At 41.7% G+C, this 12,090-nt stretch overlaps 1 protein-coding gene across 10 annotated transcripts in view; it reads left to right on the top strand.

Moving 5' to 3' along the window:
- NSD3 (nuclear receptor binding SET domain protein 3) overlaps positions 1-12,090 on the top strand; it is a 103,808-nt gene that overhangs the window by 29,348 nt on the left and 62,370 nt on the right. For all 10 annotated transcript variants that reach the window (XR_003587200.3, XM_060407145.1, XM_042241419.2 and 7 more), the window contains one exon: positions 4,865-5,586. Coding sequence is in view for 9 of the 10 variants with exons in the window: in XM_060407145.1 (XP_060263128.1) it covers positions 4,909-5,586 (678 nt within the window). In the remaining variant the exon portion in view is untranslated. The remainder of the gene's footprint in view (positions 1-4,864; positions 5,587-12,090) is intronic.

Genomic DNA, 12,090 nt, shown 5'->3' with positions numbered 1-12,090 from the left:
CTCAGTGGATGCTCAGAAAAGGTCATTCATGCCCTTGGAATTTGGGTTGGTAAAAAAAAATCAGATTGTGGAAAATCTCTAAAGGCACAGAAGAGACTTGATGTGTGAGGTTTAGAACGTCAACATGGGAACAGACCCGGTGCAAGTTGGCTTTAGAAGCATTCCCCTGGCAGCTGTGCAGGAAGAGACTAGAGGTGAGAAATACCTAGAAAATCAGTTGTAGTTCCAGGATCAGGTGCTGACGAGGGCCTGGCCTGACATGGATAGAGAAATCAGAAAACAAATCAAGGACTTCCCTGGTGGCTCAGCGGTAGAGAATCTGCCTGCCAATACAGGAGCTACGGATTTGATCCCTGGGCTGGGATGATTGCACACGCCCCAGGGCAGCTAAGCCCATGCACCGCAACTGCTGAGTCTGTGCTCTAGAGCCCAGGAGCGGTGATTGCTGAAGTCCACGCACCCTAGCGCCCGTGCTCTACAACAGGAGGAGCCACTGCAATGAGAAGCACACACATGGCTGCCAGAGAGGAGCCTGCACTCTCTGCAGCTAGGAAAAAATGCCTGAGCAGCAGTGAAGACCCAGCACAGCCAAAACTAAATACAGTTTAAAGGAAAAGAACAAATCAGAGTTCAAAGGAATAGGTACTAGACTTGTCCAGTGTTTAGTTTTATGGCTTCACTGAGAAGGAAGAATCAGTCACCCTCATATGAACCTGAGGCTCCTGGCCTGGGAGCTGGAAAAACAGTGGAAGCAGCGAGCAGTGCAGGGTAGTCTGGAAGCAAAGCTGAGTTAGGAAAGGACAGTCTGCTCAGCTTTAACATAGGACTCTCAAGACAATTTTGTGTTGTCTCTGGGTGGTTGGATAGTCTCTGGCATGTGATCTCGTGGAAAACAACACAGGATTAGAAAGCTAAGAGATTGATTCTTTTTCAGGCTTACTTGCTAATTAGCTTTGTAGTCTTGGGAAATTTGGCAAATATTGAATGTAGTTATCTGAAAAATGAAGCTAACACCTGCCCTGTCAGCTGTACAGGATTGTTTTGTCGATCAAATAAGAAAGTATGTGAAAACACTGTGTAATTGCAAACTTTTATGCGTGCGTGTGTGCTAAGTCACTTTAGTGGTATCCAGCTCTTTGTGATTCTTTGGACTGTAGACCACTAGGCGTATCCAGCTCTTTGTGATCCTTTGGACTGTGGACCACTAGGCTCCTCTATCCATGGGATTCTCCAGGCAAGAATACTTGGGTGGGTTGCCATTTCCTTCTTCAGGGGATCTTCTTAACCCAAGGACTGAACCCATGTCTCTTATGTCTCCTGCATTGGCAGGTGGGTTCTTACCACTAGTGCCACCTGGGAAGCCCTCTAACTTTTACGCTGTAATTGTAATATAGTAATGTTATTTCTTTTCTTAGTTCAAACTAAAATAAAATATTTGGTTATAGGGCTAGAGAAGAGAAGGGGGAAATGCCAGACTTCTTAGAAGTTTGTGTTTGGAACTAAGTCAGAAGTATCAGAAATCTGAATTGTTGTTGTTGTTCAGTCGCTCAGTCATGTCAGACTCTCTCTGACCCCATGGACTGCAGCACACCAGGCTTCTCTATCCTCTGCCATCTCCCAGAGCTTGCTCAAACTCACATCCATTGAGTTGGTGATGCCATCCAACCATCTCGTCCTCTGTTCCCTTTTCCTCCTGCCTTCAATCCTTCCTAGCATCAGGGTCTTTTCTAATGAGTTGGCTTTTCATATCAGGTGGCCACAGTATTGGAACTTCAGCATCAGTATCAGTCCTTCCAGTGAATATTCAGGATTGATTTCCTTTAGGATTGACTGGTTTGATCTCCTTGCAGTCCCTGAGTGCATGTGCCTGAAAACCTCTAAAGACTATGGGACATTATCTGGAAGCTGATCTTGAGTATGACAGTTACAAGAACCAAAAGCACAGATTGCATCATGTCAAATGCTGGTATTTAACTTGCTTTCAAGTTGGAAGTTTGGAGAACTGTTGAATTCTACCTGTATACTTGCCCCATGTGTGTTTACGGAATTTAGAACATACTTTCTTGTGTCTGTGAGCTACATATTTTTGTCAAGGGTCAGATTAGCGTAAGGTTCAGTTCTTAAGCTATATATATAAATGATTTCTAATCTTTATGAGCATTATCAGTATGATATGCTGGTTAGGAACACAGACTCTGAGACCAGACTGCCTGTTGGGAGCATTAAATGGTGTCCTGTTTATAGAGCTCTTAGAGTGGCTCCTGGCACATACTAAACTCTCTTTTAAGTGTTAGTGGTGGTTATTATGAAATGGTTAGTTGTTGTTTTAGCAGTGACCAAGCAATAAAGAATAGAGTTGACCAAAATGTTCATGTGGGTTTTTCCATACGATGTAATGGAAAACACCAGACAAACTTTTGGGCCAACCCAATACCTGAGCAGAAGAAACAAATCCTCAGAACTTAACACCTGAGGAAAGTGGCAGTGGCGTAATGGCAAAAATCTTGGGCTTCAGAGTCAGAGATGCCTACGTGCGAATCCTGATTCAGCCTTCTTGGCGTTGGGGTTTAAGCAAGGCCCCTAAGAACGCCTCTGCAGCTCACTTTCTTTATCTGTGAGCCAGGAGTCACTCCACCTTGAAGAGTTGTTTTGAGGATTAAGTGAGATGTGTAAAAAGTGCTTGGTCCAGAGTAGATGCTAAGGAAGTGGGAGTGCTCTCTCACATCCTGTGGCTGCTGCCTCCCTCCCCCCCACCTCACTCCAGTATAGAGCAGTAAAGGCAATTTGATTTTCTGTAAGCTCTCACATTCATTCGTTTGCAAGTTAAGAACTGGTAACATTCATTCCACTTGCAAACATCAGAATAAACAGCTGTTTAATTGGATACACCTTGGAAAATGTTGTCAGCTTTTATTTCCTTCTTCCTTTCACTGTTTTGGCTTACTTGCTATATCATTTTTCTACTAGAACCATGATGGTGGACATTACCAGTAAATCACAGAATTGAACTGGGCTCTAGTCTCCGAATCCACTTCCCTGCATTCTGCCATCTACAGTTAGCTCATCAGACTTGACACAGTAGTGAAATCCTCTCAGCCTCAGAGCTTTTTAGAAGAGGTGTTTATAGGATTTTCAAAATTATATCTGGGCAGTCCATTAATCTCCTGTCTCAAGATGTGGACCTGTCAAACCTATGACAGAGCAGAGTGGTCTCAAAGCATTTCCTAACAGATGCTCATCCATACTGTAACATTGTCACACGGTGTGGGCAATTCCAGACACCTTCTAGAAAAGGCACAGTAACTCTAAGTAAAGCAGTGACCTGGCCAGCAGTGTGCATCAGTATCAGCTGGAATGTGGCCTTAAAATACTCATGCTTTATATATGGAATCTAGAAAGATGGTACTGATGAACCTATCTGCAGGGCAGCAATGGAGATGCATACATAGAGAACAGACTTGTGGGCATGGAGGGTAGGGGGTCAAGGAGAGGGTGAGACGAATGGAGATAGTAGCATGGAAGTGTATCCACTACCATATATAAAATAGATAGCCAGTAGGAATTTGCTGTATGACTCAGGGAGCTCATGTGACAACCTAGAGGGGTGGGATGGGGTGGGAAGTGGGAGGGTGGTTCAGTGGGGAGGGGACATATGCACACCTGTGGCTGAATCAAGTTGGTGTATGACAGAAACTAACACAATATTGTAAAGCAGTTATCCTTCAACTAAAAATAAATAACAAATATATAGAGAACTGGAAAAAAAATACTCATGCCCTAGGCCTCACCCCAGATTTACTGAATCTGGGTCATCAGTACATACGTCTTGACATGTGCCTTTTGTAAAAGTAAAGATGATTCTACTATCTATATCACTGATTAAAAGCAACTAGATGCTGGCGAGAGCATGGGAACTAGCTGTCCCCTCACACTATTGGTATGAGTATAAATTGATACGGTACAGCCTATAATAAGCTATTCTATAGAACAGTTTTACAGTATCATCAGACTTTCAAATCTGTCCTAGAGAAATACATATATGCATAAAGATACAGTTTCAAGGAAGTTTTCTGTAAGCCCATTTATAATATCCAAGAGTTGTGAGCAACTGAATGATTGTCATGGTTATATATGGTAGATTCCACAGTTGTTTGCTGTGTGACCACAGCCACTTAGAGAGTGAAGGATGTATGAGAATGATCTATATATGGCTGATGTAGAAAGATAGCTAGGATTTATTTTAAGTTGAATAAGCAAGTCGCAGATTAAACTATTTTAAATATTTTGTGTGTAAATATATAGAGAAAGATCTAGAAGAATACCCACTGAAGTATTTACGTGGTTACACGTGACTTAATCGGCCTTTTAAATTTTGTATTTAAAATATTTGCAGTAAGATTTTATTATTTTTGTAATAACAGAACCACTGGACAAAACATGAATGATCCAAGGAAAACTCCCATGGAACTTAATTTGTATGCATCAAGACACTGCTGATTTTGCAATTACCAGTTTTAACTGAGACTTATAATCTCTAACTTGGGAAACAAAGGAATGTCAGAACAATTTTGCATGTTTGCAAAGAGGACAGAATTTTTGTTACTCAAGTTGTTATGACAGTCATTGAGTTTCAAACAGATAAGCATTTACAATAAAAAGTGTTCTGTGTCAGAATCACATTGGCTGCTTGTTTTAAAAACAGTGTGCAGGGGGCGGGGCGGGGCGGGGAAAAAAACAACAGTGTGCAGATCTGGATATGAAAATGGGCTTCAGGATATTTTCTTTTAATCCTTTGCTATTGATTAGCCATCTAGCCTTTGAGGTTATTAACTAACACTTTTTGATCTCTCTTTTAAAACTTTAGGCCCGATGAGAGAAAGGGAAAGTTAAGGATGCTGGAGCAGAACAATGGATTTCTCTTTCTCTTTCATGCAAGGGATCATGGGAAACACAATTCAGCAACCACCTCAACTCATTGACTCCGCCAACATCCGCCAGGAGGATGCCTTTGATAACAACAGTGACATTGTTGAAGATGGTGGCCAGACACCATATGAAGCTACCTTGCAGCAAGGCTTTCAGTACCCACCCACAACAGAAGATCTTCCTCCACTCACGAATGGCTACCCACCGTCCATCAGCATGTACGAAACTCAAACCAAATACCAGCCGTATAACCAGTATCCCAATGGGTCCGCCAACGGCTTTGGTGCAGTTAGAAACTTTAGCCCCACTGACTATTACCATTCAGAAATTCCAAACACACGACCCCATGAAATTCTGGAAAAGCCTTCTCCTCCACAGCCACCACCACCTCCTCCTTCGGTACCACAGACTGTGATTCCAAAGAAGACTGGCTCACCTGAAATTAAACTAAAAATAACCAAAACTATCCAGAATGGCAGGGAATTGTTTGAGTCTTCCCTTTGTGGAGACCTTTTAAATGAAGTCCAGGCAAGTGAGCACACAAAGTCAAAGCATGAAAGCAGAAAAGAAAAGAGGAAAAAGAGCAACAAGCATGACTCAGCTAGATCTGAAGAGCGCAAGTCGCACAAAATCCCCAAATTAGAACCAGAAGAACAAAATGTAAGTTGAAACATCTTTTTGAAAAATTTTGTAATATTTTCACATTAACTGGAAGTCCAAGAGATCTTTTTCCAGTTTTTATCTCTTAAAATGTAAATATTTCTGATAACTTCTTTCTTCTGATCTCTGGCAAGGAGCTTGGGTTATGATGACAGGTGGTAAGTAGATATTTGTTGAGTAAATGAATGGACATCATCTGAGTAAAGAAATATTTTAAAAATATGTGACACTAAAAGTCTTGCCTCTGATGTGTCTTTGTTTAGCAGTCTCACTTAATCTTGCTTGTAATAAACTGGCTTCTGAAGATGAAGAGGAAAGTCAGTGAGAATATGGTTAATGAAATTGGTTTTCCATTGTTTCAGAACTTCAGCTTTTTTTTTGGTCTGGTTGCACCGGGTCTTCCTGGCTGCCTGTGGACTTTCTCTAGTTGTGGCAAGCAGGGTCTACTCTTTGTTGCAGTGGTCAGGCTCCTCATTGCAGTGGCTTCTCTTGTTGCAGAGCACAGGGTCTAAGGCACTGGGGCTTCAGCTCCATAGTTGCAGCTCCTGGCTCTAGAGTACGGGCTCAGTAGCTGTGGTGTGTGGGCTCAGCTGTTCCACAGCATATGGGATCTTCCCCAGCCAGGGATGGAACCCCGTGTCTCCTGCACTGGCAAGCAGATTCTTATCCACTGTGCCACAGAGGAACCGCCTGGACCAACGTTTGCCAGGAGAGCTTAGATTTACATTCATCCTAGTGTGTTTGCTGCAAAATAACCTGAGGTAAACAAAGGAACTCTTTATTAAAATCAGAGTTAGTATTCATACATACTCATTAAAACTTCAGGTAGCATTTTATAAAAGTCATCCTTTGCTGGTAACTTAAGATGCGTGCTACTAGTTTTTTTTTTAACGTCTCTGAGGTTTCAGTATTAATTTTCTTAATAACAAGAGGTATGTAACAAATCAATTCTAGCTTGAGTGAAGAGTTTTTCATTAATATTCTAATATACAGTATGACTTGAAGATGTCCCCAGACCTATTTGGGAAGAAATGAATGCTTTTCTATCTGGTATGCAAGTTAATTTGTTATCTTCTATTCAAAGAAATGTTTACATCTTACCAACTCATCTTTTCCTTAGTAGCTGAGTTCCACTTCTTTATGCAGATCAACATGGTCTTTCACTGGAGTAAAGGTCACACCTGTTCTAGGCTCTCACAAGTCTCAGTGTGATAAGTCAATATGTTTTTCTCATTTTCTATTGTTTATCTTAATCACTTAACAAATATCCACTGAGTACCTAATGTGTGCTAGACACTTTTCTAAGAATTGAAAGTTGGCCAGCAAGTGAAAAGTAAAGATGCCTACTTTCAGGGTGCTAACATTCTAGTAAGAGGAGCCAGAAAATACACACACGCACACAGAAATACACGCACGTGCGTGCATGTGCATGTAAACGTGTCTAGGTTCAGATAGTGATAAGTGCTATGAAGAAAATAAACTGAGTGAGGAGATAAAGAGAAGTTGTGGACACTAGCAGTTCTGCCATCTTAGTTCTGTAGCTGTAAAATGACTCTGAAGCTAAGTGGTTTCTGAAATGCCTTTAAATTTCTTAAGTCATTTATTAAATGCACTCCCCCGCCTTGCGTAGATCTTAGCTCATGCAGTATCTTACACTGTTGATTAAGTGAATGAATCAGTGAAAGGAGAGAAGTTACCTTTTTCCCCTCCAGATACATCCACTGTAGTATTTCTTTCATGGACCTGCAGTGAAAAGACATGTGAAACCCCAGTGACCCTTGGGAATCACGAAAATGCATAAAACCTGAATTTGGTTCTAGCTGAGGTTCTAAGAACCATCTTGCTGGCCCAAATTTGTTTTGCTCTAAAGAATCCGGCAAATAGGAGAATATCAGATTTTACTTACTAGGCTAGACTTCTTGCCTCATTGATAAAAATATTAAAACGTATAGTTTAAAATATATCTCAATAGAAATAGGGCTGGAAGCAGTTAGAGGCAAGAGAAGATAGCCTTTTCATTTTTCATATCCACTCTTTGCTTTATTGGAATCTAGGAAACAGTTCAGTGCAATGATATGTCTAGGAGTCACTTTTCAGTGAGACTTTAAAGCCAATTCTGTCTTTGTTTGTTGTCTGCTGTGTCTGGCCGTTTATATCACTTAAACCTTCAGTTAATGGTTATATCCAGGAATTAAATGGTTAGATGTGATTTAAGAGTTTTAGTTCATTTTCTTTTTTTTTAAATTAATCTTGTATGGGCATAATTTAATATTTCATTATTTAGGATCTTACAGTCTCTTGGGGTAAAGGAATGTCAGTTTGATTGAAGGTATAGACGTGGTAAGTGGCATTGAGTGCCTTAAATGTTACCAAGACCATTGCCTGAAAGTTGAGCTTTGGGGGAAAATCTAGGGTTGTTGTTTTTCTTTTCCCCTTGTTTTTCTCCCCTGACCCACCACATTTTCTTTCAAAGAAATGTAGTGAAGAGCTAAGCTCTTGTTAGTTGAATTTGATTAATCAGACTTCTGTCGCACATGTGGGGCAGGTCTAAGCTTATGGGAAGGGGCCATAAAAGTGCTGCTGCGCTCTGACAGTAGAACATTGAAGCCGGCGTCCCAGGACCCTGCTTATTGTTAGGGCTGTGCCTCTGCTAAGCCGTGCAGACAGGGATGTGCACACATCAGCCTGCTTTTTTTGTAACCGTGTATGGTTTTATAGGTGTTTCCTTAACTTGAACAACGTTCCTTTTGCTTCCTTGAGGATGGCTGATTTAAGTGTTTCAACTTTTGATACGCTTGTGACTCCTGGCTGTCACTAGAGGCCCACACCCTTGGCGTCCAGCATTACAGAGGGCCCGGAAGGGAAAGAGAAGCCCACGGAAGTGTCTGCAGACACCACTGGACACCTCCCCTCCCCCAGACGCCCAAGGGCAGCCCAGTGAGAGCTGGTGCCTGGAGTGACTGTCCTCAAGCTGGGTTCGTTGATAACTATATCTAGATGTACAGATGTATATTTCTTTCTTAAAAGCTCAGTCATGGGTTCTTTTTTGAGACAGACAAAGCAAACAAATTCTCATCTAAAAACAAGATTCCACTCACTCCTGTTTTCTTTCCTTTTTCCTTAGTATTAGCTCTACGAGTATTTCCTCCCAATTCTGAGCTATCTGGCCTTCTAAAGAGTGGCTGTTCTGTGGAACAACCTAAGTATATCTTTCCAACAATGAAAATGTGTGTCCAGACATCTCAGCAGCAGCAGACCTGCTATCACTACTGAAACTGTATATTTTGTAAAGCTGCTTTAGCTGCTTTCTCTCCCACCAAATTAGAAACATGTGGAAATGTTTCTGCACTTCTTCCTCCTTGGCAGGTGTAATGCCTCAGGCATGTGAGCGTAGGCTCTGTTTAAACACTGGTCTTCCACCAGCCCTCGGTGGGCTTATCCACTAAGGCCAGGCCCAGTAACTCTCAACTTGCCATTTTCACATATAAAAAGCCAGACAGCTTCTTTGGCCCCATTAGCACTAAGTTAGAGGTTATATCTTGTTCTCCAGTCTCAGATTGTTCGATCTTAAAATTCTTAGAAACTGTTTATATGCATTACAAACTCACAGGTTATTCAGAAAGTAAAAGAAAAAATGCATGAGCAGTTTACTGGCTTTACATTTTTCTTCCCACCTTCAATGATGACACAAGGTTTTGGTTCCTGTAGAGAATACGATTTTACTTAATGTTTGAAAACTCTTAAGGACTTGGAACTCTGCCAGATTTGATGTGTATTATTCATCCTGATAAATCTCTTTCTTGGATTTTAATAAAAATACTACGTGGGTGTGTGTGGGTGTGGGTGTGTGTGTGTGGGTGTGGGTGTGGTTAGAACTGTGTGGCTTGCAGGATCTTAGTTCCCTGACCGGGGATTGAACCCAGGTGTTGGCAATGAAAGCCCTGCGTCCTAATCACTGCACCACCAGGGAATTCCCCCAGTTTTTTTTAAAGGAATATTTAGGGCAATAGAATTTTATTTTAGCTGCCATTAGCATATTTTTTCCTACCAGATTAAGAAATTTCCTATGATTCTTTACTGGAAAAAAAAGGTCTTTCCACGTGAAATCAGCTAAAAATGTAAAGAGATTGTACACCCATAAAAATCATTTAAAATTAAGATGTCTCTAAAGCTATGAAGAGTTTGCTCACTGTCATCTTTTTCTCTGATGCTTTCTCCTCCTAAAGCGGCACTGTTAGTACCAAAAAGGTATCTTCAATCCCTGTTTAGTTTTAATCTCTTTTAAGCTTATCTATCCTTTGAACAGTCAAAGAAAAGTGGATTTTATACCCAGCAATATTTTATCTGTTGGCAATTTCTGACTCCTTATTTTTCTTGACTCCTAAGCATTTGACTGCCATTGACCATTTCATCTTGAAAAGTCCCCTTCTTAATTGATGTTTGTGGTAATCTGTTATCTCTCTTTACCTTTTTGAGCTCAAGTCTTAGATCTCCAAATGCCTACTAGATATTTCTGTTTTGGTCACGTATTAGCACATTTTGCAATGTATATTCACATTCTATCATTGCAGCACCTGTATTTGACTTTTTTCTTCTATTTTTGCAGTTTGAAAGCTTAGAATAAATCTTGTTAGGCTTCTTTTTCTCCCTTGTCATTTCTTTCCTTTTAAAATGACTGTGTTTAAAAAAAAAAAAACAAACTTAGTTCTTTGAAAGTGATTTTAACTTTGTTTTGAGCCAGCCTGAAGGCAAGGTAGGCTTCCCTGATAGCTCAGTTGGTAAAGATTCCATCTGCAATGCAGGAGACCCTGGGTTGGGAAGATCTCCTGGAGCAGGGAAAGGCTACCCACTCCAGTATTCTGGCCTGGAGAATTCCATGGACTGTGTTAGACCATGGGGGTCGCAAAGAGTTGGACACGACTGAGCGACTTTCATTTGAAAGAAAGGCGAACAACCTGGAACCAGCCAGGAAAATCAGGAAGAGATAAGACATTTGAATAATATAAAGGTTTTGAAGGAAATCCTGTCTTTAATCCAGAAAGGGAGAAATGTTTATGAGCTTCAGATCAGCTCTTACAATAGTAGGATTCCATCGTTTGGCAGAGATGAGTCACTCTTATCTGTCTGGCTTCAGAGTTAAAGGTCCTCGCAAATGCTCCGACATCCCCAAGACTGAAGGCAGGGGAGGAGGAGGAGGACTTGCTTTCCCAGCTACACACATGCTTGCCCAGGTGGCCCTGTCCTCCTGCTGTAGCTTGAGAATTGAGAAGATGAGGTCAAGGCTTACTGTATATCTTTGGACTGAAATGAAGCTGCCTATGCAAATGTGGACAGTATTTTTAAACTGCCTTGTCACACCAGTGACTGGGGGTGGGAGGGGGGGAATTCTCACTTGAACATAGATTTCTCTCTCCTGCTCAGTGAGTGAGTCCTATCGGATTAGCCAGTCATAGCAGCGCCACAGACCATCAGACAGAGTTCACGTAGTGCCACGAAGAGCCGCCACCATCTTCTTCCATGCGGGCTACTTCCAGTATTTTCAGTAGCCTCCTGATTAAACATCCCGCCTCCCCTCTTGCTCCTTTCCAAGATATTCTCCACACAACAGCTAACACGATCATTTTAAAACAGAAATTGGCATGTGTTACTTCTCCCCCTAATCCTCCTCTGAGGCTTTCATTGCACTTGAGATAAAACCCTTGAACATGGCTCACTAGATATTGGTGAGGTCGCCTCCTCCCCTCTCGTCTTGTAACCTCTCTCCTCTTTGGGGCAGTTGTGGCCGCCGCCGTAAGGGCTCTTTTGAAGTTCCTACCTTTGTTTAACCTCGGAGACTTCACACATGCTGCTATTCTCTGGAATGTTCTTTCCCCCGCTTTTTTACTGGACTACAACTCCTCTTCTTTTGGTTCAGGTTATACTTTCTCAGAGAGGCTTTTCCTGATAGCTGCATGCCCACACACTGTTACTTCTCTTCATACATTGTATGAGTGTATGTTTGTGTTGAATTCCCAAATGGTTCAGCGGGTAAAGAATCTGCCTGCAACGCAGGAGACTCAGAAGATGAGGGTTCAATCCCTGGGTCGGGAAGATCCCCTGGAGAATGGCATGGCAACCCACTCCAGTATCCTTGCCTGGAGAATCCCATGGACAGAGGAGCCTGGTGGGCTACAGTCCATGGGGTTGTAAAGAGTGAGACATGATTGAGTAACTAACGGTGCTTCATATTTGTCTGTTCGTCTGTCCTACCCACCTGTGAGCTCTTTGAGGTCAGGCGTCACATCTGTATGTTTTACCACTACACACCAGCTTCTAGAACAGCCCAGGAACTCTGTGGGCACTGTCCAGGGAACGACCCACACGTGGGGATTGGCATATGAGTCTCGCTTATCATTTCCTAACAGTTTTCACAGTTTATTTTACTTAATAAAACTTTGTTTTTATAGCAGTGTCTTAAATGTCTTGAATTAATTGAATGGAGAATTTTAAGTAGCTTCTAGAATT

The sequence above is a fragment of the Ovis aries genome, chromosome 26 (assembly GCF_016772045.2).
Source record: "Ovis aries strain OAR_USU_Benz2616 breed Rambouillet chromosome 26, ARS-UI_Ramb_v3.0, whole genome shotgun sequence".
Lineage (NCBI taxonomy): Eukaryota > Metazoa > Chordata > Mammalia > Artiodactyla > Bovidae > Ovis > Ovis aries.
Note: the sequence above shows the minus strand (reverse complement) of the source record. Positions and strands in the feature narration are given on the sequence as shown.